At 45.0% G+C, this 27360-nt stretch overlaps 1 protein-coding gene across 2 annotated transcripts in view; it reads left to right on the forward strand.

Moving 5' to 3' along the window:
* Positions 1-25104, forward strand: part of nr3c1 (nuclear receptor subfamily 3, group C, member 1 (glucocorticoid receptor)) — a 28722-nt gene extending 3618 nt beyond the window's left edge. Inside the window, exons 3-10 of one of the 2 annotated variants that reach the window (XM_052074030.1) lie at positions 8767-8856; positions 16610-16770; positions 17795-17911; positions 17984-18262; positions 18749-18893; positions 19020-19150; positions 19225-19382; positions 20065-25104. In XM_052074030.1, the coding sequence (XP_051929990.1) occupies positions 8767-8856; positions 16610-16770; positions 17795-17911; positions 17984-18262; positions 18749-18893; positions 19020-19150; positions 19225-19382; positions 20065-20217 (1234 nt within the window). In that variant the 3' untranslated portion in view covers positions 20218-25104. The remainder of the gene's footprint in view (positions 1-8766; positions 8857-16609; positions 16771-17794; positions 17912-17983; positions 18263-18748; positions 18894-19019; positions 19151-19224; positions 19383-20064) is intronic. The other variant, XM_052074037.1, reaches the window with a different exon arrangement.
* The last annotated feature ends 2256 nt before the right edge of the window (positions 25105-27360 follow it).

A 27360-nucleotide genomic window follows, 5' to 3' on the forward strand; every position in this document is an offset into this window, starting at 1 on the left:
TAGCAATGAACTACGCTGGTTAATGCTTTCTTTTTATCAAGAGATGCAAGTACACTTTTCTAGATAGATGTTTTTGCTCTGATTCTGAGCCTGCCCTTGTTTTTTTCTCAATAACTAATAATACGGCTGTGATATCGATGTACTCAATAAGGTTTCTTTGTATCACATAATGTAAATGTTGTCTATGATCATGCTTGCGGTTGTCGTAAAAGCTGCCATTCAAGATGGGATCGGCAGCACTACACGAATGTATGAAGCAAAATAAGTGCTGTCTTGTCCGCAGGGTATTTATTACCTTAAGGCTGGGCTATGATGACCGGTCTGCTTCTGACATGAGCCTCTCTCCCACAGGATCATGCACAGACGCTTTTTTCCCTCATTATTCTTTTTACGGATTTTGTTTATGATATTTCAGGTTTAAAAGCCTGTTTAATTAAAGAGGACTTCAAAGGTGCTCCAGTTTATATGTGCTAAATGTTAGTTACATATCACAAGGCCCCTTTTTTTCCTTTTTTTTCCTTTTGGTTCCTATTTTTTCCTTTTTTTTGGTAACTTATTTGTTGTCATGGCAATTTATTCATTTTTATGTTTCAGTTGAGCTTAAAAAAAAAAGACAATTACAGAATTTGGGGATGACACCTACCATGAAGTCTGTATTCTGCTCATATTTAGTCATGCTGTATAACCTCCCATGCCCACAGTGTAGCTTGAACACGTGGGGAAGAGGAGGCCACTCTTCCCCAACAACCACCATCTTTGCATCCTGAAATTTTATGATGTGGTCGGTGCTGTAGGTTGCAACATATTTGTCATTTCACAGTAGAGAGCAGTGAACTGAGCAGACGCCCATGTGGGGCCTCCCTGTTCAGTGTGATGGTCCTGGAGGAGTTGCAGCCGACTTGCACGCTTTGTGGTCTTCTGCTGAGAAAGTTCAGCACCCAGTTTCTGAGAGACACATGAAGTGCTAAGCGATCAGTTTTTGTACGATCTGCTGAGGTATGATTGTGGTTAATACCAAGCAAATGTCTGAGAACAGCATTCGCGTGCAAGAATCTTTAACAATCCATGTGTGCCAGGGCAGTAACCATTTGGATAAACTTATGCTGCATGGCAAGGTGCTTAAACACACTAGATATTTAGTAAAATAAGCAAAAACAGTGTCAGTTTATTACTTTATAACCCAGGGTGTCTTAGCATCTGTTGAATTATGCATACTTGAAACAGACTCTCCTAAGCCCCATAAACACAAGAAATTACATCCTGAAAGAGATCATGTGTCATTCAATGAAACTTCAGTTTGCAGTTGTTGTTTTTTTCATGCCACCTCAAGCTGCAGCTACACATGACCTTAGGCATCACCAAATAGTCATTTGGGGTCCAGGTGACTTGGATTTTGTCTTTTACTACAACAGTGTATTTAATAAGTTACAAATGGCACTGCTTGTTCTGCAAACTGATAGGACTAATTGAAACACATCCAGTCTTATTCATCTTCTGAACCGCTTGATCCTCACTAGGGTCGCGGGGGGTGCTGGAGCCTATCCCAGCTGTCTCCGGGCAGTAGGCGGGGGGCACCCTGAATCGGTTGCCAGCCAATCACAGGGCACACAGAGACGAACAACCATCCACGCTCACACTCACACCTAGAGACAATTTAGAGTGTTCAATCAGCCTGCCACGCATGTTTTTTGGAATGTGGGAGGAAACCGGAGCACCCGGAGAAAACCCACGCAGGCCCGGGGAGAACATGCAGACTCCACACAGGGAGGCCGGAGCTGGAATCGAACCCGGTACCTCTGCACTGTGAAGCCGACGTGCTAACCACTGGACTACCGGGCCGCCCACATCCAGTCTTAGTTGCTGTCCATTATGTTGTTGATCAATCATCAACATGCTCATTCGTAGTCAGGTTTAAATTGCTCATTCTAAATAGACAGCTAGCTGACTTATACTGTTGGTTACCTTGCGGCTTGATTTAAAGTCGAAGCAAAAATGTAGGGTTAAGCCCGACTGACCTTGCTGGTTTAACCCTCTCAGGCCCCCTCGTTTCTTTTTTTTTTTTCTCCATAGACTCTTGGGCTATACTGGAAAACTCTGCAGTACAAAAGAGTTCTACAAATCGAATATGCTGTTAAAAGAAGCAAATCCCAATTTTATCAAGGACAATTATATTGCTGCTGCCTGATCGTGGCCTTTTTAAATACCAGAATGTGTTTCAAGTGACCTTCCTGTTGAAATCAGACAGGGGTGTTGTTTGTAGTCTTTGTTTTTCTTTGGCTCGCCCACTAGGGGCTCTCATTAGGATCTTTGGGGAAGGTTGCTAGGATCCTTCGGTCAGGGAAAGGAAAAAATACATCTACCGGTAATATGTTATCTGATCTCATCTGTTGACATTTCAATTACAGTGAATCTTGCAAGTATTCACAGTGCCCCCCCCCCACACACACACACAGAGACACACATGCACACATTTTATGTTACAGCCTCATTCCAAAATCAAATACATTTTCCAGTCAAAATTCTAGTCATGGCACCCCATAATGACATGAAAGATTTTGTTGTTGTTTTGTTTTTCAATTAAAAAAGAAAAGCCAAGAAATCTTGTTCATAAGTATTCAGAGCCTTTGCCACTTAGCTCAAAATTGAGCTCCGGTTCATATTTCCACTGATCATGCTGGAGAGAGTCCTACACTACAATTAGATCTACCTGTGGTAAATTCAATTGATTGGACATGATTTGGATCGGCACAATATACAGTATGGTTGGACTGTTTTGGTTTGGTTTGTTTATTGAACAGAAAACATATACAGTAATAATTTGACAGAAAATAAGGTAAATATAATAGTAAAAAAAGAAAGAAGTCAGTCTTCATTCAACACAGTTATTATGTTTAAGGGAGTAGGAAGAAGTAAAAAACGTTTCTAGTCCTACCCCGTTATATGTACCGAATTTTCACGACTATAAGGCGCCATTAAAAGTCTTAAATTTTCTCCAAAATGGACAGGACGCCTTATGATGCGGAACTTCTTGTGTATGCGCTGAGTTCCAAAACCTGACAGTCAGCCGACAGGCTGTTTATATAGAGAAAAGGCGGAAGTGAGTGTGGACAGGCATGCGGCAAAGAAGTCGGCCAATCAGTGAAGGGTGGGCGTGTATATATACATATATGGAGAGAGAGAGAGAGAGAGAGAGAGAGAAGGCAGCCGTGAGTGAGGACAGGCATGCGTGGAAAAAGTCCGCCAATGAGTGAAGGGTGGGTGTGTAAGTGGACGCTAAAGGGACGCCCCAAGCAGGTACCAACACCTGTATAGATTGTGGCTATGTGCATTGTTGCAAAACAACTTCGGTTTTGGTTTCTAAGAACCCCCGAAAATAAATTCTACAAAGAGACACGCCTACGAAGCTCAGTTCAAACTTCAAGCCATCGGTTATGCTTTTGGCATGCGTGCCCATCTCACAGCAGCGGTGAAAAACCAAGTCAAGCAAATGAACTCTGAGCTTGCCGTTATTCCCGGAGGCTTGACTAAAGAACCCTAACTGCTGGACATCGGCATCAACCGGGCGTTCAAAGTAAAGTTGCGAACAGCATGGGAACAATGGATGCGATGGCAAACACAACTTTACAACGAGTGAGAGGCAGCGCTGGGCGAGTTACGCTGCAATTTGCGAATGGATTGTGCGTGCTTGGCTAAATAAAATACAACGGAACTCAGTTTTGCTTCTGTTGCCTTTTTAAAAACGTGTTTTTAGCTTGTATCTGTATGTCTTAGCATGCTACCGTATGCTTCAAACTAACGTGTTTTTAGCGCGCGGGCATGCATGCCGTATGTTTAAGCTGGTGTATGTTTTACCGCTTTAAAACTGCGGCCAATAATACAGTGCGTTTTGTCTATGTGTGAAATACAGAAATAGCACCCATTAATGAGACTGCGCCCAACCATACGGTGCGCCGAATGGTCATGAAAATACGGTATATCTGTTGATAGTGTATGTCAGAGCACAAACCAACGATGAAGTCAAAGAAGTGGTCTGTAGACATCTGAGACAGGATTGTTTGGAGGCAAGAATCTGGGTTAGGGTACCCAAAGACTTCTGCGCCTTTGAAGGTTCCAATGAGCACAGTGGCCTTTTTCATGCATAAATGGAAGAAGTTCCTAACCAGCAACAACTCTCATAGCATTAAAAATAATATTTTCTGCTCTGATGAGCCTCTCCGTGAGCCGTCACCTTACCGTGGTGGAGGGGTTTGTGTGTCCCAATGATCCTAGGAGCAAAGTTGTCTGGGGCTTTATGCCCCTGGCAGGGTCACCCATGGCAAACAGGTCCTAGGTGAGGGACCAGACAAAGCATGGCTCACAAAGCCCCTTAATGACAGATAAAATCGATGGTATCCAGTTTCCCTTGCCCGGACGCGGGTCACCGGGGCCCCCCTCTGGAGCCAGGCCTGGAGGTGGGGCTCGTTGGCGAGCGCCTGGTGGCCGGGCCTACACCCATGGGGCCCGGCCGGGCTCAGCCCGAAGAGGCAACGTGGGTCCCCCTTCTCATGGTCTCACCACCCGTGGGAGGGGTCAAAGGGGTCGGGTGCAATGCGAGCTGGGCGGCAGCCAAAGGCGGGGACCCTGGCGGTCCGATCCTCGGCTGCAGAAGCTAGCTCTTGGGACATGGAATGTCACCTCTCTGGCGGGGAAGGAGCCCGAACTGGTGTGTGAGGCAGAGAAGTTCCGACTGGATATAGTCGGACTTGCCTCCACACACAGCCTAGGTTCTGGTACCAGTCCTCTCGGGAGGGGTTGGACTCTCTTTCACTCTGGAGTTGCTCACGGTGAGAGGCGCAGAGCAGGTGTGGGCATACTTATTGCCCCCCGGCTCAGTGCCTGTACATTGGGGTTCACACCGGTGGACGAGAGGGTTGCATCCCTCCGCCTGCGGGTGGGGGGACGGGTCCTGACTGTTGTTTGTGCATATGCACCAAACAGCAGCTCAGCATACCCACCCTTTTTGGAGTCCTTGGAGGGTGTGCTGGAGAGTACTCCTGCTGGGGACTCCCTTGTTCTACTGGGGGACTTCAATGCTCACGTGGGCAATGACAGTGAGACCTGGAGGGGCGTGATTGGGAGGAACGGCCCCCCCGATCAGAACTCGAGTGGTGTTTTGTTATTGGACTTCTGTGCTCGTCACGGACTGTCCATAACGAACACCTTGTTCAAGCATAAGGGTGTCCACGTGTGGACTTGGCACCAGGACACCCTAGGCCGTAGTTCGATGATCGACCTTGTGGTCGTGTCATCGGATTTGCGGCCGCATGTTCTGGACACTCGGGTGAAGAGAGGGGCGGAGCTGTCAACTGATCACCACCTGGTGGTGAGTAGGCTCCGATGGTGGGGGAAGATGCCGGTCCGTCCTGGCAGACCCAAACGTATTGTGAGGGTTTGTTGGGAGCGTCTGGCGGAATCCCCTGTCAGAAGGGGTTTCAACTCCCACCTCCGACAGAGCTTTTCCCATGTTCCGGGGGAGATGGGGGACATTGAGTCCGAGTGGACCATGTTCCGTGCCTCTATTGTTGAGGCGGCCAATCTGAGTTGTGGCCGTAAGGTGGTTGGGGCCTGTCGTGGCGGCAACCCTCGTACTCGCTGGTGGACACCAGCAGTAAGGGATGCCGTCAAGCTGAAGAAGGAGTCCTATCGAGCCTTTATGGCCTGTGGGACCCCAGAGGCAGCTGACGGGTACCGACTGGCCAAGCGGAACGCAGCTACGGTGGTCGCCGAGGCAAAAACCAGAGCATGGGAAGAGTTCGGTGAGGCCATGGAAGCCGACTTCCGGACGGCTTCGAGGAAATTCTGGTCCACCATCCGACGTCTCAGGAGGGGGAAGCAGTGCACCACGAACACTGTGTACAGTGGGGATGGGGCGCTGCTGACTTCGACTCGGGACGTTGTGAACCGGTGGGCAGAGTATTTCGAAGACCTCCTCAACTCCACCAACATGCCTTCCTTGGAGGAAGCAGAGCCTGGGGACTCTGAGGTGGGCTCTCCTATCTCTGTGGTTGAAGTCACTGATGTGGTTAAAAAGCTCCTCGGTGGCAAGGCCCCAGGGGTGGATGAGATCCGCCCAGAGTTCCTCAAGGTTCTGGATGTTGTGGGGCTGTCCTGGTTGACACGCCTCTGCAACATCGCGTGGTCAACGGGGAGAGTGCCTCTGGATTGGCAGACCGGGGTGGTAGTCCCTCTTTTTAAAAAGGGGGACCGGAGGGTGTGTTCCAACTACAGAGGGATCACACTCCTCAGCCTCCCTGGTAAGGTCTATTCAGGGGTGCTGGAGAGGAGGGTCCGTCAGGAAGTCGAGCCTCAGATTGAGGAGGAGCAGTGTGGTTTTCGTCCCGGCCGTGGAACATTGGACCAGCTCTACACCCTTAGCAGGGTTCTCGAGGGTATGTGGGAATTCGCCCAACCAGTCTACATGTGTTTTGTGGACTTGGAGAAGGCGTTTGACCGTGTCCCTCGGGGAGTTCTGTGGGGGGTGCTTCGTGGGTATGGAGTACCGAACCCCCTGATACGGGCTGTTCGGTCACTATACCACCGATGTCAGAGTTTGGTCCGCATTGCCGGCAGTAAGTTGGAATCGTTTCCAGTGAGGGTAGGACTCCGCCAAGGCTGCCCTTTGTCACCGATTCTGTTCATAACCTTCATGGACAGAATCTCTAGGCGCAGCCGAAGCGTTGAGGGGGTCCGTTTTGGTGGCCTCAGTATTGCATCCCTGCTTTTTGCAGATGATGTGGTGCTGTTGGCTCCTTCAAACAGGGCTCTCCAACTCTCACTGGAGCGTTTCGCAGCCGAGTGTGAAGCGGTTGGGATGAAAATCAGCACCTCCAAATCTGAAACCATGGTCCTCAGTCGGAAAAGGGTGGAGTGCCCCCTCCAGGTCGGGGGGAGATCTTGCCCCAAGTGGAGGAGTTTAAGTATCTTGGGGTCTTGTTCACGAGTGAGGGCAGGAGGGAGCGAGAGATCGACAGGCGGATCGGTGCGGCGTCTGCTGTGATGCGGACGTTGTATCGGTCTGTCGTGGTGAAGAAGGAGTTGAGCCAAAGGGCGAAGCTCTCAATTTACCGGTCGATCTACGTTCCAACCCTCATCTATGGTCACGAGCTATGGGTCGTGACCGAAAGAACGAGATCCCGGATACAAGCGGCCGAAATGAGTTTTCTCCGCAGGGTGTCCGGGCTCTCCCTTAGAGATAAGGTGAGAAGCTCGGTCATCCGGGAGGGGCTCCGAGTCGAGCCGCTTCTCCTCCACATCGAGAGGAGCCAGATGAGGTGGCTTGGGCATCTGATTCGGATGCCTCCTGAACGCCTCCCTGGTGAGGTGTTCCGGGCATGTCCCACCGGGAGGAGACCCCGAGGAAGACCCAGGACACGCTGGAGAGACTATGTCACCCAGCTGGCCTGGGAACGCCTCGGGATCCCCCGGGGAGAGCTGGAAGAAGTAGCTAGGGAGAGGGAAGTCTGGGCTTACCTGCTAAAGCTGTTGCCCCCGCGACCCGGCCCCGGATAAGCGGTAGAAGATGGATGGATGGATGGATGCTCTGATGAGACAAAGATTGAGCCTTCTTCACGTAGAAAGAATTTAGATTGTATTCAATTTTGGGATCAGGCTGTAAAAAAGGTGGAAAAAGTGAAGCGCTGCAAATACATTCTGGATGCACGGCATCTTTCCCAAAGGGCATCATTCCAGCTGTTTTAGACTAGCTACTTAGGTGTCTTATCTTTAATTTTCCATCACGTAGCTGTTCATTTGGTGTGATGCACTACAATTTTGTGGTCTGCCTTGCCTGCTCCTAACATGAACTGTTACTTCGCAGACAATGAAGGTTGCTTTGGTGTCACAATTCTAAAAATGCACCACTCAGTTTTGACACATGTTGGTTGATATGGCATAATCTCAGCTCCAGTTGAATTACATAGCAAAGGAGTAAGCCTGTATTTGGTGGCACTGGAACAGAGTTCATTATTTCGGCATGTTATGTAACCTAACTTTTAAATGTGGCATTTTCTCCTAAACATGTGGATGAAGCCTGACACTGCCTTTAGCAGTGCCACATTGTGATCCCGCTGCTCTTACCAAATAAGTACTATTTTAGTCTGTCATGTCGTATTGAATTGAATACAACTTTATTGTCAAATGCGCTGCACGTGTGTGTAACATACAGCACAGATTAAATTTCTTCCCTCTCAACATAAAACATGTATTAACCGTGATAAGCGCATTCTGGCCCTGGAATTTGCGGCGGGCTGTTGACGCAACGTTAATGTGAAAGGGGAGCACTGTTTGTGTCCATCTCATTGAATAGAGTAGTTCCCACATCCAAATTGTAAAACAGTATTTTATAGCCCTCAATTGATCAGGATTTCCTCATTTTTACGCTTTTTTTTTTTTTTTTTACCGGAGGCTGTTTGTTGCATCTCAGACTAGACTGACATTTTGGGAAGGAGACCGAATTGGAATGTATTTACATCTTTGAGCCGAATTACCTTGTCAAACGACACAATTTTTTTGCCGTTCACAAGGATCGGACTGTCAGGCTACCAAATAAATATCGTTCTGTGTCTTGGACCGGGAGAGGTGTCACACTGTGCGAATCCGTCACCAACCAGACCCTGCCCCATTGCTGCATGCTTCTGTTGAAATTCAGTTCCGTCGGGTAGGCGAGACAGGCAGCTATTGTATTGTTGACACAGGCATAATGTGCGTGTGTGTTGTTTCTCTGTTCAGAAAAGGGGGTGTGGGGAGTGGGTATGGACCCGTACTTGGATGCTGGGAAGAGGGCGGGATGGACTGTCTATTCTCTCCCAAAAACCTGAGGTAACACATTTGTTTATTAACACCGCATTTGCTAATCAGCTACTAGCTTTGCAGTTAAGCAAACGTAACATGAGTTGAAATGCAACGTCTACTTTGCAATATTTCCCCTTTTATTCAAGTCACGTCTTAAATACTGTACACACATTGTGGTTTTGTGCGCTATGTCCAGTCTCTTGTTATAAGTTGGAGGGTAGTGTCTTCCTATTGGCCCAAAGAACCGATCGAAGGATAACCTAGGACGTCGCACGATGTGACAAGGCGAATACAAATTCTGATATGCCAGACTTTCGTCGTCCTTGAGCATGTGTCACTGCACAGGCTAGGACGCGTCAAGACAACTCAAAATCGGTTACGAGACACTAAGTTTGCGACACGTCTCGGCTCAAAATCTGGCTTTATTTGTGTAGTCTGATGTCGGCATTAAAAGGTGTGTGTGTGTGTGTGTGTGTGTGTGTGTGTGTGTGTGTGTGTGTGTGTGTGTGTGCGCGTGTGTGCGCGTGTGTGCGTGTGTGCGCGTGTTTGTGCGCGTGCCGGTAAGGGTAGATCCCGGGATTTTCAAGTCTCAATAGTCGATATCTGCGAGCACTCAAATGTAAGTACTTGCGCTCTGTCAAAGTGGTATCGCTGCATCCCTACTCATGATGATATCGAGCAAATGAGCTGTACTGTTATTAATGAGAGACATATGGTCCTGTCAGATAATGGCTACATTGTCACCTTGTGTTGCGGCATAAGGGGCAAGAGCAGAAGCAGTCACATCACACATACTGAGCTCCTTTAACTCCTGCTGCCAATTAAGCAACAATACCACTCTCTGACAGATGTGATGCATAAGAACTATTCAAACTCCCAATAAACATTTCTTTGCTGTTTGGAGTTTCTTTTAAGAGCACTTGAGAAATGTATTACATTGTACTATTACATTGCGTCCATATAAGTTACGTCTGACTTGGCAGCCATGGTTTCATTTATTATTATGTTTTTTTCCCCTAGTAACAGCCACGGCCATCCCTTTTAGCATGCACAGCTACACTTGGACGCCTGAGCAGCAACTAACTGTTTTTAACTAATGGCAGAGCAGTTAGTTAAACTGCTCACCCAAAAGGGCTTGACTTCACATTAATAGCCAAAATTGCTGCAGTTTGTCAGTGCGTGTTTGTGCGAGTGAGAGCGCATGTGTGTTGGTGGGAGGTTTCCTGCAGCAAGAATGAATAAGACCGCCACTGCTACCGTGCACAAGGCTGTCACAGCTAAAACTGGGTGTGGGAGGAACCTCCTAAGGTTTGCTGACTCGACACATGAAGACAATGGTAAGACGAAAAGGTCGACCCGCACGCATACCTCGATGGGAAAACTTTCTCAGCGCTTATCGTGTGTCAAACTAAACACAATTATGAAAATGCACAATTGTGGTTTCAGGCCGATGTGGTAAGAGAGCAATCGTGATTGGAATGGTCGGCATTCCATCCTGTGCCGTTCACTCGGCGCCAGCTGTGTACAGGGAAGTAAAAGTAGGTCAGGGAAGTGAGGGCTTCACGGCGGAGCTCAGTGGTTCCGCCTGCCTGCCTCTGAGGCACATACACACGCACACACCCACGCATTATACACAAAGCTAACTGATGAATGTGAGGTGATATAAAAAGCAGCTCGGAGACTTTGGTGACTGTAACGTTGAGGTTGTCCTTGACTGAAAGGAGTCGTAGAGGTGGTGATTGTGGAAGTTGGGGCCCCCTCTGCATTTTGACCCAAGATTATAAATAACATTCTGTATAGAGTACACACCAACCGGCTGACCACTTGCACAGTATGATTATGTCCAATGCAAGAGTGCAATACAAATGTCCTGCAAAGATAATGCTACGCTTTGATAGCCAGAAGTATTCATACAATATGTTCAATGCTACAGTTGTAGCATGTATTGGTGTAGAACTGTGCTGCATCAGCACAGTTCACAGACACAAGCAGTGTGTCTTAACATTTCTATTACCTGACAGAGAATGACATCGGCCTTGTAAAAACATTACAAACAGCTCTCAGTAGAATGCAGTCAAGTTCTGCACCATTGTGAAATTTCCCTTTCCCCGGCACGCGCACGCACGCACACACGCACACACGCACGCACGCACGCACGCACGCACACACACACACGCACACACACACACACACACACACACACCATAATGAGAAACAGCCTGAAACTGAGGCATGCGACGCACTTTTGCCTGTTAACTATCGTAGCTCACGCGTACCGTTTTAAAGTGCTTCCCTGGGCCCTCCTAGATTCCTATTCTTTGCCCTTGCCCTCGGTGAATTGTACACGAAGCAAACTCTGAATGAGAATAATGACGATAAAAGATAGAGCGCAACAGCTCTGATCACGAGCTGCAATTGCAGACTGCTGAGCGCAAACAACTTCCGGTGACGTCATCACGCGCCACCATAAATTCAAGATTTACCTGCTTTATTTTATTTTTTAAGTATTTTTTTGGGTGAAAATGAGACTGATAAGATGATTGTTTGTTTTTTTTTCTCCTCGACACTCTTCTGATCTACTTGGGACCTGTCTTAGATCTACCGGTAGATCAGGATAGACGTAATGGGCACCCCTGAACTAGGGCTAGCAGTCAAGTATTTTTAGAATCAATTGACATGTCGATTCGTCCATCATGTCACTAACCGGATGCTTTTTACCACAAGCTCCAATCTCCACTTTACCGCAACGGTCTGTTCTGTCACTCCTCTCAGTTTCCTCTGGAATCAAGCTTTTCCGCTCGACCCAATGCAAATAGTTATGTTAGAGGCTATGATTTCCATTTCCTTTGATGAGACAATCGCTCCTAATAACATGGCTGCCACATTGGTACATTTTTTTTTTTGCCTGTACTAGTCTAAGTCTGTTTATCTTCGACAAGAGAGCAGCGCAAGTTGGAAACTTTGTCTCTACGGTAAATTGCAGTCATTGCTGGAACGAACAGACGTTGAAAGTTACTGCACAAAGTGACAAAATGGAACACAAGAATATCAATAATTACGACAAACCAAACCAACTGCATGGTTTGGTGGAAACATAGTTTAGGTCAGAACCAGCTAGTCGTTTGGACGCCACAAGCCCACTCGACACATCTAGTTGCCTGAATATTGTTTTCTCATAGCCCAGTCTGTCCCAACAAATATGGTTTCTCCACACTAAAATTAGAAGCCACGCTGTTTTGCGTGAAAGAGTGATGCAGAGTGCGCAAACCAGTTCCTAGTTCTATTTTGGTGGCTATTAGCTCAAGATAGAAGCACATCCTCATGTCACTGCTCTGCTCTCCTTTGCATGACACAAGAGGACTCGGCTATATCGGTTCGAATCACAGCGGTGACACGATCATCCTATATTGAACTCATCACTCCTCAAGTGAGCCCGTGGGAATTCCTCTGCTGTTGGAAAACACTTTTTGTGGTTGGCGTTTTAAGCTGACATATTTTGGAGGTCATTTTAAAAACCTTTCTTTTTTTTCTCATGTATTAGAATCAAACTGATGCCTTGTCATCCTTTTTAATGTTAGCAATAAAATAACCTTTTTTTTCAGATCTTCAGGTCTGCAGCGACAGTAGTTTTAAATTAATAGTGTGTGTAACCTTTTTATCGAAAAAGAAAATGTAAATCAGCAAATGTTTCATTAGTGGTTAAAAAGTATGAGACGGGCTGACAGTTTAAAACTGTAGATTTTAGGGGGGGGGGGGGGCGCTTTCACGAAAACCAAGTAAAAAACATAGTCTGCCACATTTCCTAAAGTTTGCCAGTGTGCAATCTGTCTTGGAAACTACTGGGTTGTACAGATTTTACTCACAAACGAATCCAATTGAGATACATAATGCAAATTGCTTTAAGGTATATCATCCTTGTTATATCTCTCTTTGTGAGTGAATCGTTTCCTTAGCTTTGTTGTATTAGGTTCCCGTTGCTGACAAGAAATATCCGATTGTACCCCAGTGAATCAAGTCAAGTGAAGTCAACAGTATTTACAGAGCACTTTCAAACAGCCATCGCTGCATACAAAGTGCTGTACATGGAGCAATTAATGAATGTGGGTCCAGATTAGTCAGTTGCATTCCTTTTCCCAGTCCCTGTCTCCCAGTCATGTGATCTTCAACTGCTCTTTATTTATGAGTGTCTGTCAGAGATTTTCTTGGACAAAGTTAAAGAAATGACTCGGCACACAGGAAGATTGTCTTCAATATCGGGGGAAGCGGATCTCTGAGAGCGAACGACGGTTAGTTGCTCCGCGATCACAGTCTCAGCTCCCTCTCCGCCGGTTCGAACTTTTATTGTAAAATACAAGAAAAACACTGCCCCTGAGATTTGCATACCGCGCCCCCCGGCCCGGCCTCTCGGTCATGATCCGATCTATCCGAATACACAAGTGACAGACTTTGCTGGTGACAAATGATCACCTGGGCGTGACAGCTGTTCCCAAACTGTCAATTGGTACTCAACAACTCTTTGTTCCCAATTTGTTCATTCCCACTCTGTGATTGAATCTAGTCTTCTTCCATCTGTTCACCCCCCTTGCTTTGACGTGATTACTCAAGAAAAGGCCCTCCGCCCAAACGGCCGACGCTTCTGCGCTGACTATGTCCAGACATGCCCAAATTAACCGAAACTTTAAACATGATACAATTTTGTTCATAGATTTCTCTATCAGTGTGTCATACAAATACAATTTATGCGCAAACAGACGTCAGCACTGCAGACCGCACCGACGCGCAGTGTCAAGCCGTAATCTGCCTCTGCTACGGTGACACGAGTTCCACAATAACAGCACGCCAAAAGTTGTAAGCAAACAAATATTGCATAGACGAACGTTTGTGCTCACCCCGGCATTCATATACCCTCAGTTAAAAAGAAGAAGAAAAAAACCAATCGGGAAGAACTCGGGGGGCTGTTGAAGACGCCCTCTGTGACTCACGAATTGAATTGGCGTATTTACTCATCCCCTAATCCATTGTTGTTATTCCTGGGCTGAAATCCAAAGTCAAGTCTCTGTAATACTGTTTTCAACAATACTGTACAATATCCTAAACCTTGAACTACAAAAATTCTTTCGCCAGATACCTCTGTGTTGGCCTCTCTGATCTGCTGCCCTCTTTCAAATGAACACTAACATCTTCACTTGCATCATGGAGGTTTGCGCTGATGTGTAAGCCCCGTTGAATCACGTGGTAAAACATGAGTTTGTCGTAGGGGAGCCTGAGAAATCCAATGTAAAACGGACCTGTTAAGTAAAGACAAAATGATCGATTAAAATTGGACACATGGCATTGGGAAAGTTGCGGCTCTGATGTAGATACAAATAGACGGTGTGTATGGAGGAGGAGGAAGCTGTTAAACTGCACATGACACTGCGGGTAAAAAGGGATTCTGAAATGTTCAGATGGTCACTGGGCCCACCTTATTTCAAACTTAGCCTGTCACAATAAAAGCCATGTTGATTGATCACAAATAACAAACGCAAGCGATTAACTTCCCAAGCCTGCTCTCGCTGAAGTCATGGCATCCCTCATTGCTATTGCGCTGCTGGGTCAACGCTGGCTCATAGTTCACTCCAAGGGAAGGCAGCAACTTCCTTTTGACTGAGCACACTCATTTCATTTCAACAGATCAGAAACTACGCTGTTAATCACTGCTTTGTTCATCTTTGACCATCCTTAAGACGAACTTGGTCTGGCATGTCTTTGTGTTTGCTTCAAGCAGTTTATTGCCACTCCCATTCGAGGTTCACTGTAAAACTAAACGTGAAACAAAGAGAATTATTATTAGTGTTTAACCAGACCAAATAACGTTGTCTTACGCAAGTCTGCTTTTTTAATGCGAACACACAATGCAAAATGCCGTAGATGGGTTCGTAAAACTAGCTTTGCTGTAGGTGTTGCAACACATTTTCAAACATGTAGAAAGACGACAATAGACATAAGAAGGCACAATCGCGGGCCTATATTCTTCCTCTGCAACAAAAATGACCAATACCGAGCTGCGTTATTGTCTTATGTACGTGTTACACGACCCCTTTGCAAATGTTCCGTTTGATGTTATACGGTGACCTGGAATGATTTCATGTAATTTCCATTCATTTTAATGGGTGAAAGATGACAGTGCACCACTGTCGTTTGCGTTGGCTCCTCACCGGTTCTTACTTTCCTCCTCATTCTGACAGAATTTTACCTCAGTTTTGAATTGCGTGAAAGTAATTGGATTCCGATGAGCAGCTTAAAGCCTTCGCAGGAAAGCGGTCAAATGACGCCACTCCATTGGTCCAAAGCGAGGTGGAGTCATTAGCCCTCCACACCCTGTGACATCATCAGCTTCTTGACACTGGACTCATTATTGGCCCCACCTTGCATGTCAGCCCTCAGTTTGGGCGCTGAGCTTTTTGAAAAACTTGCCTGCGGCGGCTCAGCAACGTTTGCCACCGAAACACAGCACAGAAGTTATCTTGAATACAAATAAAGATGTGCCTTCCACACTGAGCCGGAGCACCTGCGTGCCACCCCTTCCTTTCTATGGGCTGCTGAATTCTTAGACTGTGAGGCCCTGTTGTTCCTCTCAGGTTTTCCCACCCTACTACACCCACCGACTGCCGCGGTCTGCCCCCCATTCACCACCTGTTGTGTAACTATGCAAACGTGGCGAAACGCCGCGCTCCCCAGCAGATCTGATCACGTATCCATTTTTTTGTCAAGACACAGAGTTTAGACGCAAAGATGCACAAACACAGACGATTGTAGCTCAAGCTCGAGAGGGGCTTAATTGTCAATGGAGCCACTGGATTGCAAAGGGGGTGTGGACCTACATGGCATTTACAAAAGCCAGATGACCTCTTGTGGTGGTTTAGAGCAACTGCACCTCAGCAGCCGAGAGTGCACTTGCACAACGTGAAGAGTTTGGAAATCTGCAGCTGTCTTCAATCAAAATGTCGGTCGAGAAACACTGTGCTTCACATAGTTATGCAGAAATACATGTAAAAAATACAGAAACTAAGGCCTAATTCTTTTGAAAAATATTCTAATTGCAATTTGTCGATGTATTATGCAGTTATATTTGCAAGGTTGTCTTGCCTTTTTAAACAAACAGAAGCAATAAATGAATCCTTCCTACAACAAACGATATCAGATGTGTTCCACGTCAATGTTCTGTTCGTACAGGTTAGCCCTATGCTGAAATAAAGGCAAATGAACCACAAGTTAATAAGTGAGACCGTTTGAGTCATTAACTTGTTTGAAAATTGCATTCGACAACATTGAGATGACCATTTGAATTGGATTCATTGTTCAGCCGCAACGGAAACACAAAAACAGTTAACACGAGAAAATACAAAGAACATCAAAATGAGGAGTCAAGTCAAATGCTGCTTTCACTGGCATGCTTTAAATTGACCACGCAGTTCTTCACTCGAAAGGATGTGGATTCCCCTAATTGTGGTCAACGAACCGCAAGGGTGAATAACCGTAAGTTTTTAATTTTGTGTGAGGGACGTTGAGTAGACGGCAACTGGAAACTGCATTGACAGATGACACCAAATCCATCAAGTACCGACCGGTGAGCCTTACCATTGCGTGTCAGTGACTGTCAAAATGATGTACTTCATCTTCAAATGTAGGTGGTGAGATATAGATCATTTTTATTCCTTCATCTGAAATATTTTTGCAGGGATGTGAACGGATTTTAAATAGATCCCTCACCTCTCTCGATCTGGTCGTCTCCCCTCAGCTCGACTTCCCGACCGGAAGGAACCACAGCGCCGTCGTCCACCCAGGGCAAGAATGGCGCTCACAAAATCTGCTTGGTGTGCTCCGACGAGGCTTCTGGGTGCCACTACGGCGTGCTCACGTGTGGCAGCTGCAAGGTGTTCTTCAAAAGAGCAGTGGAAGGTGAAGTTGCCACCAGACAGATTTGCTTGCATGACGTCGTGATCACGTCATATCGTGTTGGTAGAATAAATAATTTTCTCTAGCAAAACCTATCTGACAGTTGTCGTTGTAGCTTGGCAATTTTTTTCATTTTGACTTACTTGCCACAATCAAAACCGTTCAGAAGGTACTACACAAAAATGACAAATTCATGTCCAAGACCAACTGGAAAACCACTCTGCGTAACTGTGCACTGACAACGAGCAGTCCGTCACTCTCTTTTCAACAAGGATTGGCAAAAGTTTCGAGAAGTGAAATTCTCCATCCGTTCATGTTTGTAACATTTGGCATGACCATTCTGCGCTGCCGATTCGATTTTCAGTCATCCAGTCTCAGTTAGATGGAAAGGAATAATAATAATAATAATAATGTCTTGAGATTAGGTTGATTTATGTATTCTGTATATTGTTGATGGATGTGCTTGTGGAGTCATTTATTACTTTAGTGGAGTAGACCGACATAAAACTTTTTCGGTGTTTTGTTTTTTAACGGAAATTTTAAAATAACAAATGAGCCGTGTAAATAAACCATACAATCCTTTTAGCGCTCTCATTTTCTAGTATGTACAAATGCAATTTCATGACTTTTTCATGGAGAAAGAAAGGGGTTTCACACTTGAAACAATCATGTTGTGTTTTTGAGCGGTGTTTTTGTTTTTTGTGATTTTTTTTTTTTTTTTCTGCTCCAAGTCCAAGTGCAAGAACATCAAACATGGAATCAATTACCAATTTATGACGATAGAGAATCGCTGTCTGTCAGACCCTCTCGCAACAGGCTAAAACCTGTGCTTTAGGGACTCCGCGTTTTAGGGGTACGACTTAAATTGGGACGTGCCCTTATCTTTCAAAACCCATGAAAGGATCGCCTCACAATCCACCACACAGCTGGTTCTTGAAAGATGAACTGCATTGAAACAGAGGTTTGCGACATTTTATTTTTACAACCTTTCTGCTAACTTGAATCTTCCTCTCCTCTTTCTTTTTAGGGCAACATAATTACTTGTGCGCTGGAAGAAATGACTGCATCATAGATAAAATCAGGAGGAAGAACTGCCCAGCATGCCGCTTCCGCAAGTGCCTAATGGCCGGCATGAATCTGGAAGGTACAGCCACAGTTTCTGAGTGCAAAACAGTCGATCGTGAATGTTCTTCTTGACTCGGCGTGTCTTCTGCAGCGCGCAAAACCAAGAAGAATCGCGTGAAAGGCATCCAGCAAAGCAACTCGCCCGAGTTGCTACCCCCCAAGCCAGCCGAACCTCAGGCACTCGTCCCTAAGTGTATGCCTCAGCTGGCCCCCACGATGCTGTCCCTTCTGAAGTCCATCGAGCCCGACACCCTCTACGCGGGCTACGACAACACCCTGCCCGACACCCTCTCGCGCGTCCTGACCTCTCTAAACAGACTGGGTGGCCGACAGCTCATCTCTGCGGTCAAATGGGCGAAGGCTTTGCCAGGTGGGTTTCATCTGCAAAGCTCACTGACAGAAGTTGGGCCAACCCAGTGCAAACGATTGTTCAACTTGTTCTTTGTTGAGGGCACGTCAAAGCACAATGATCCAAAACGACTGCCAAATTCCTCTTTGCTCTGTTGCCGTGTTGCGGCATGTTCCTTTTTGTAAGTTGGAAAAAGCAAGATGACCGCACCCCAAAAAAAGTTCGTAGTTGTTTTTCACAGACCCTTGAGAGTCAACTCGCAGCTTTTCTCAACTGAAAATCTTGCCTTAATAATCAACGGGAATGCATTACATATGTCACGTCATGGCATTTGTGTTTCTTGTACAGTCATAAAAGGCATTCGTCATTAATGAATCTCTCCGACAGCGTCAATTGAAACTGACCCTTCTTATCTCGGTTGCGGCAGCATTTTCAATAGGGTTCTTGACTTTGTTCAAGTGGTCCTAATGTGTTCTCAATCTTCGGCCGGGCTCTCCTCCCTTCCAGGTTTCAAGAACCTCCACCTGGATGACCAGATGACCCTCCTCCAGTGCTCGTGGCTCTTCCTCATGTCATTTAGCCTGGGCTGGAGGTCGTACCAGCAGTGCAACGGCAACATCCTCTTTTTTGCTCCGGACCTTATCATGAACGAGTATGTGGCAAAAACTTGTTTGCCCAAGTAAACTGCAAAGACAAAAGCGAAATGCCGGATCCCTCGAACGCCTTGCTCCAACCTTGACTGTCGCGCTTTCCGCTTGTCTTTCTTCTGTGGCTGAAGGGAGCAAATGAAGCTGCCCTACATGGCGGACCAGTGCAAGCAAATGATGAGGATTAGCAGCGAGTTTGTCCGCCTGCAGGTTTCCCATGACGAGTATCTTTGCATGAAGGTCCTGCTGCTGCTCAGCACAGGTCAGTCTCTCGTCGCGTGACATTTGACTTCCGAGCAGTCCGCGGAGGCTTGAGGTTATTTCCCTCGTCCGCAGTGCCAAAAGACGGCCTGAAGAGTCAGGCGGCTTTCGACGAGATACGAATGTCGTACATCAAGGAACTGGGGAAAGCCATTGTGAAGCGAGAGGAGAACTCCAGCCAGAACTGGCAACGTTTCTACCAGCTCACCAAGCTGCTGGACTCCATGCATGAGGTGAGAAAGCCGCACGCAATCCTACAGTCAGGACAACGCAAGGGTAACAAACACGTTGTCGCATACATTCATTCCATCATACGCATTCAATTCCAGTGGAGTCGACAGTAAGTGTTGGGATTTGCGGTTGTTGTGTCGTTTTCAACTTTAAGCGACTTTACAACAAAAGACGGCCTTGGACCATTGAGCAATTGGAGCCATTTCCTGCAAAGTACCTCCATTTTCCAGGGCAAAGTAATAGGTTACTTGTCCGGGTCATCTTTTGTGCTTTAAGCCAAATGAAGCAGTCTGCAGTGTATCGGGTCTTTTGAGTTGTATCAGAAGCAGTCTGACTGCAGCTGCCTAATGTGAACACCTAAGAATTTTTTGCCGGCTAAAACGACACACAGCCTGGAATCAGCCTGGTTTGTTTGAAAGTGATCCGTGGGAACAGCGCCTGGATCAGGCTGTCAGCTGTGACCGTTACATACATATACATATATATACATATATGACACACACACACACACACACACAGTATTTTTAACCCAAGTACTCCAACGAATCAGACCTCAACTCAATTTTCCCAACTTGAGGATCATCTTTATTTTTATGGAAGGAACACAGTTTGCCAAATAAATAATTCCAAGGTAGGTGTGATCATGTCCCGCCGCATGAAGGCTGTCATTGTGCGTGTGTGCAGATGGTCGGCGGGCTTCTCAACTTCTGCTTTTACACCTTTGTGAATAAATCGCTGAGCGTGGAGTTCCCGGAGATGCTGGCCGAGATTATCAGCCACCAGCTTCCCAAAGTCAAAGCCGGTGGCGTCAAAGCCCTCCTTTTCCACCAGAAATGACCTGTTTGCTCCCATCGGGGGCCATGCCTTAACACCCAAGACCACCACCACCCTGAAAAGACTGAGTACGTACATCTTTGGGAGCGGGCGCAGGTTTTTCAGATTTCTTAGGAATTGTGCAGACGAGTGCGCTTCACACCCATGTTGTCTCAGGTGACTTCCTTCAACTAAACAACTAGATCCGTCGATTCTATACATCTAATTACTTTGTACAGTTTCAAATAGTATTTTTGCATCCGGACAGTTTTCCAGGTTGTAGTCAAGTGGAAGCCAACTAAACTCCATGACTAATTAGTATTTTGAAAGTTGTCATAGGAGCTTGCGACTAGATGAGCGCCCCATCTCGATGATCTCGCTTCATTTCTTGCTTTGATCCGTTTTGATATGAAAAACTCTTTTACGTTAGCCAAGAGTCAAGAAGATTACTCCACAAGCTGACCACTTAATGGTTTACACACGTCGATGTATAAAGGGAAAAAAAATGTGCCTTTTATTTTGGTGCTGTCGTTGCGTAAAATATCATCTCAGCTATCTCTTCCTACCTACGTGTGGGGGGGTTGAGGGGTGTGTCTCTCCTCAGCCCATCGCAAGTTTACCCTGATTGTAGTACATGCAGTTGCGAGGCTTCCTTTTGAAACGACTGTTTTCCTTGCTCCTCTGAGCGCATATACGTGTGTGCGTGGCACGTTCCCCGTCCCACACATAAAATTACTAAAGTGCAATATAAGCACTTTGGACTCTGCTATGGATAATGGCTTTCAAAGTCTTATACGTGGCTTCGTCACAGTCTTCATATAAGATTTGGGGTTTTAGCCCGCCTCATCTCAAATTGCCCCACCCCTCCACCCCCTCCCTTCGCCACTCATTTACCTTAACCCTCCATTGTATTTAACAGAATGTGATTTGCGTCAACCAATCAGAAAAGAGAGTCCTATTTTCATGTGGATTTGTAGCTTGTTAGTGCATCTGAAGGGTGCAGCTGTTCAGCCATGAGGGTGAGTGTGTGATCCTGATCCTGCGTCGCCCCCAAACTCATACCTACAACTTTAATTGAACACATCACTTATGGTTCAAATATTTCCTCATATAGTGGCTTTGTTACTTGACTGAAGAAGAGCACTTGGTGTCTGTTACGGTTTAGGTTATAGAGACCTATTTTTGTATCTCAAGTCAACTCGGCTGTGCTTCGAGAGCACTTTAAAACAAACATCGCTGGATGCAAAGTGCTCTGCATGGATCAAAAATAACATTGATTTTATTTGATCATTAATGGTAAATAAGTATAATTCATTTTAAATGGCTCCGCAATATGCTATGTATCATCTATGACTAGAATATTACATCTTGCAAGTTCTTCCCAAATAGTAGACTTTGTTTCCTCCCCGCGGACCCAAACGTGTAGCTATCTGAAGATTTTTTTTCCAGACAATTTGAAATTACATAGCTAATAAAAAAAACTATATATATATACAGTATATAAATATATTGAGAGGTATGGCATTTATTTACCCTGACCTGCAAATGCTACAAACAATATATTATTGTGCAAAACCCCATGCATCCAGAAATAGAATTTTGACAAACAATGATGCAGTCGACTTTCTGAGTGCACCAAAGCAATATTTTTGTACCTTTATAATATAATATAAACTAGCTCTTTTTCACCCAATATCTGCCAACTAGAGTCACTTAAACCTCGTCTCCTTAAAGTTACCTCCCGTGGGGAGAATCTCTTAACTTCTGCAGTGAGCTATGGGGCGGGGAGGGGGCGGGGGGGTCAACTAACTGCAAAAATAAGTCAACACAAAACAATTCTGCCTCGAAACTAAAAATGAAATGAAAATGTATTATTAGGGGAGAGAGAGAGTCCTCAATTATTTGAGGGAATAATCCGGTCTAGAATGTGACGGATGGCCATAATCACAGCAGCGTTAATACAGTTGTTCTCTTTGTTCAAGCTGCCGTTTGCTGTCTGTTGAAGATGTTACTTGCTCCTCACACCATCAAAAGTACTATCTATCCGGCCATCCATTTTCTACCGCTGGGATCAGGTCGCAGGGGCAACAGCCTTAGCAGGGAAGCACAGATTTCCCTCTCCCCAGTCACTTCTTCCAGCCCTTCCCGTACAGAACATAGTCTCTCCAGCATGTCCTGGCTCGTCCCCGGGAACTCCTTCAGATGGGACCTCACCAGGGAGGTGCCTAGGAGGCATCCTAATCAGATGCTCGAGCCACCTCATCTGGCGCCTCTCGATGTGGAGGAGAAGCAGCACGACTCTGAGCCTCTCCCATATGACTGAGCTTCTCAACTTATCTCTAAAGGAGGGCTCAATGCCTGTCAAAAGTATGAATTATTGCAAAATAGTCATTTGAAAAGTGAACAAAGTGGCAAAACGGATTTGATACTGGGCTATGTGGCCCGACACGAATGGCGGACAAGGCAGACACATGTGTCCATCGTACACAAAAGAATGGGAGGACAAATTGCTCGATAATAACACAAAAATCTCTTCATTTCCAGTTAGGTCATGGGAATGAACATCATTTATTTGAACCGTTTTTTTGTTTGTTTGTTTTTTGTTTTTTTGTTGGTGGCATGTTACAACGAGCTGCCAAGGCAGAATGAGTGCACGTTTTGGATTTTGTCTCATTTGTGCTTGTGTAGCATTTCTTCAAATGGACAATTGACACCGACATTGAATTAGACCAAAGGCCACTATTTGGGGAAATACTGTCATTGGGAGTCATTTTCCTGCCCAGTCCCCTTGTGCGTGTTGTCTCAAAAGGTTCGGCGCCCCACTTTTTGGTGCGTTTGCTCTTCTAAGCTGTCTTAGCTATGTGTTGTTGCAACACGGCTAATAAGCTCCTCCCTCGTTGTGTTCAAAGTGCAAGCCTCCTTTTCAGGTATTCACTGCCATGAGGATGTGTGTGGGAAGCATTTGTGTGCGCCCGCTTTATGAAATGAATGTAAATAATGAGATTATTTAAGTATGTCCAAAACTTGGATGAAATCGATTGGACAAGAATAAAAGATGGTGTATAGTTGACTTATTGTGTGAAATGGTCACTAGGCCTATTTGTCAAGGAACTATTTGTCAAAATAGACACCTCGTGATAAGAAACAGTCAAGGACAATTTTTATAACACCCAAAAACTGTCATTCCACAAATTCTCAAAATAATATTGAAGAAATTGGGTTATTAGCCCCCTCAGAACTATTCGTTTTTTCTCGAATGCCCAAGGTTTACTATATCCATTAACGTGTTCACGGCGCAGTGAAAATCCACCCTACAAAGGTTCAGAACTGCCTGGAGCAAAATTAAACCCCACCAAACCACTTCAACATAGTTCATCGTCACCGAGGTTGCAACAAGGCACTAATGTCGAAATGAAACGCTTCAAATCACTTCAACATAGTTCCTCGGCCCCAAGAAGCTGGCAAGGCACTACTTTGACTACTTTGGTCAAAATGAAACTCCTCAAATCACTTAAACGCACTGCTTTGGCATCCCTTAGCTTGGGGATGTTTCTGCAAAGAATCCCCTCTTAATCCAAACAACTATCGTGTGTAACCCTTAAATTACTTTAGATTAAAAAAATAAATAAATAACGGAAATAGACATGGCCTGTGTGATTATTGAAAGCAACTGAACCAAATGAAAAGTAGCAAGGTTGCGAAGTGGCCCCGACGACGTTTCCTCATCCACACAATGACGATGACGTTGGCTTTCGTGGAAGGACAAATATATTAGACAGAGATGTGGAGGCGCCGATTACTAACGTGTGATCAAGGCTCAGGTGATTGTCTCTGTCATATATCTATATCTATATCTATATATATATATATATATATATATATATATATATATATATATATTAGTCCTTTGTTTTCATCTTTTTTTCCCCTCCATAAGAAGTCTGCCTATCAGTCACTTTTTTGCCATCTTTCAGGTTTACTTTCGCATTCAGTGAACACAAATCTTTGCTGCTGCTCTTTTGAATCACATACCTATAAAAAACATAGAGATATTATATAGAGATATACACAAATACTTTAAGTACTAATGACACAATTGCCTCATCTTGTTCCGAAAGGTGGCGATCTTTCTTTCCTGTTCAACAAAATATGCAATAGAAACAACATAATTTACCACCACCACGTCACATATAAGCTATTTTCATGCAGTCCAGACATTCAGGAACACAGACAAACATGGATCAGAACAGCAGAACGTACGCACGCACACGCACGCGCACACGCACACGCACACACACACACACACACACACACACGATGCCTAATTTGTTGTTGGATTAACTACAAGGTGACCAAAGCACTTATTCTCCACACAAACTCACAAGGTAACTTTTGTTTTTTAAGGGGGTGGTAAAAGGAAACATGACTTTGTTGACGTGTAAAACTGTGAATAGAATAAACTAGGATAGGAGTCAAGTCTTTTTCACACCAACTGTTTGTAGAAGTCATCAGTCGGTTTGAACGGGAAAAGATTTGCACTAGCTAACTGTTGTTTGAAAATCAATTTTGTACAAATTATGCAGACGTTTGTAGACTTGTCAAGGGCATATATGAGCATTTCGTTTTGCTGTACATACACTATAAAAAGATATGATACATCCTGTCTAAAGACAAGGTGAGCTTGTTTTTTTTCTATACCTGTATGCTCTTGTGTTTTGTTTTTTTCCTTTCTGCTATAGTGCCACTCTTGTTCCATTTGTTCCTCATTTCTTTAATTGCGCTCTGTAACTGTCATCCATCCTAATGTCCATGATGTGGTTTACTATGACCTCAACAATGCAGTCACGTAATTCTTTGTAAATCACTCTTCAAGCACCAGTTTAGCAAATAAAAGTGCTTTCCATCCTGCCATGTCATGTCTTGGTTTATTGTGTTCTGACCATTTAGCCTGGAATGATTTCAGTATCAAGGATCTATTTTTATCAAAGGTTTGGGGGGGGGGTGTTAGTTTGTTAGTTTGTTTATTTTTCCTGATATTGTCCACGGCATTCATGTGTACAATGCCAAATAACGAGACATGGAGAAATTTATCATTTCTGACACATAAATCATGGCTCATAGTCCAAATCACCTGACATTTAAAGGGATCGTATAAAAGTCGTCCCTGCTCGCCCCCTTTCATTTCATCCCCTTTGGGGAGTGTTGCAGCCTGGGGACTCGCCTCCATCCGCCCCAGTGTGCCCTCATGCCTGCACATGCACACTTCAAAACATTTCGAGTGGACCCTTGCGTTCCATTTGGCCATTGGCAGCCCGCTGGAGGACAACATCCATCCAGCTGTACTGCAGGAACGGCCGACAGCACCTCCAGATTCTACCCGATGGCACCGTCCAAGGCCAGAAGGACGACACTGGTGTTCAGAGTAGGATGATGCCTTCATTGACCCTGTGCATAGTTACACACGCTTGTTCCATTCAAAGGAGAACCGATCCAAAAAATTATCCCATTATTTACGGCATAATTTTATAATCTGTGGGATTCTTTGAATTGTTGACACAAGTGTGACAATATTTGAGGCAGGAGCTATTTCAAAATCACTCTTTAAATTGGGGGCTTTATGGTCAAATTTGAGATGTATGGGAGTTATGGGAATGCCAAAAAAATTCTGAATGAGCTGAACAGTTGAAACTTGGAATGGAAAAGATGCGGGTTATATTGTTGAATGTCAATAATAAACACGGAATGTTAATTAAAAACTCCAAATTATATGTAGGTGTGAGTTTTCGTCGACCAAACCTATATCGATTAACTGTACTATGAATAGAGACTATTGAACCCGGATAGATTAAGTTCCTAGTAGTGTTGAAGTTCAATCAATCAATATAATTGCTTTATGAGTAAAGGAAACATTTTCATGTTGTGGTCATTCTTTCCATGTTATTTAAATTCCATTGGTATTTGCATTAATAGCCCCCCGCCCCCACACACAACCTCCAACTCAGCTCATATCTCGCAGCAAATAGTGCTGCATTCATTTTGATGATGCTATTTTTCTCAGCTCTTTTGCAGCTCACGGCTGTGGCTTCAAGTGTGGTGGTGATCAAAGGCCAAAAAACAGGAACATATCTGGCCATTATTTAAATTCCATTGGTATTTGCATTAATAGCCCCCCGCCCCCACACACAACCTCCAACTCAGCTCATATCTCGCAGCAAATAGTGCTGCATTCATTTTGATGATGCTATTTTTCTCAGCTCTTTTGCAGCTCACGGCTGTGGCTTCAAGTGTGGTGGTGATCAAAGGCCAAAAAACAGGAACATATCTGGCCATGAATGGGGAAGGTAGTTTGTACACTTCGGTGAGTGTCTGCCCACCGTCAGTCAACGTGGATTCCGGATTGGATTGGATGCGACTTTATTGTCAGGTGTCTAAATATGACATCTGATTTAAATGACGTTTTCCCTCTTTCACATGTTGTCTCTCAGCCTGTTGCAAATGATGACTGTCACAACAAATACAACAGCTACCAATTTCAGAAATATCGGGAGAAAATCACAAGACGAACATTGGACGAAAGGCCATTTTATTCCTGCCAGGCCCGCTGCACTGAAACATCCCCGTCTAGTTGTATAGGTTTCACCAAAATATGCTTAAAATCTGAACGTAATAAATTAAAAGCCCGATCATCGGTCGTTTTTCCGTCTTAAACTACCCCCTAGCGGCCATGGTTTAAATTGCAGCAACCGGAATAATACGGTTCGAATACAAATGTGAATGTAAATTCGGTCTTTGACCTACCGGTACTCAATACAGTATTGTTGTCATAATTAAAGTGTGTGTGTGTGTGAAAAACAATCCTAGATTTTAAATTTAAAAACCAAATGAAAAAGCTTTTTAAATGTTTCCCAAGTAATCCATGTACAGTACATCTTAAAAAGGACATCCGCACACTACAGTACACTATGCCAACATTTAGGTCAGTCAGTTAGGTTTAGGCCAGTTAGCTGCCAACACTTCTCGTGTAATTAAAAAAAAGCACACATACTGAATACCACCCTGGTTTATGTGAATGTGTTTTGTGAAAAGGTCTTCCTTTTATAAATAAAAAGGCTTGAGCAAAGATTACCTTACTTTTTTTTCTTTTGTAGCTTGAGCCATCCGGAAGTA

Source organism: Hippocampus zosterae, chromosome 1 (assembly GCF_025434085.1).
Source record: "Hippocampus zosterae strain Florida chromosome 1, ASM2543408v3, whole genome shotgun sequence".
Classification (NCBI taxonomy): Eukaryota; Metazoa; Chordata; class Actinopteri; order Syngnathiformes; family Syngnathidae; genus Hippocampus; species Hippocampus zosterae.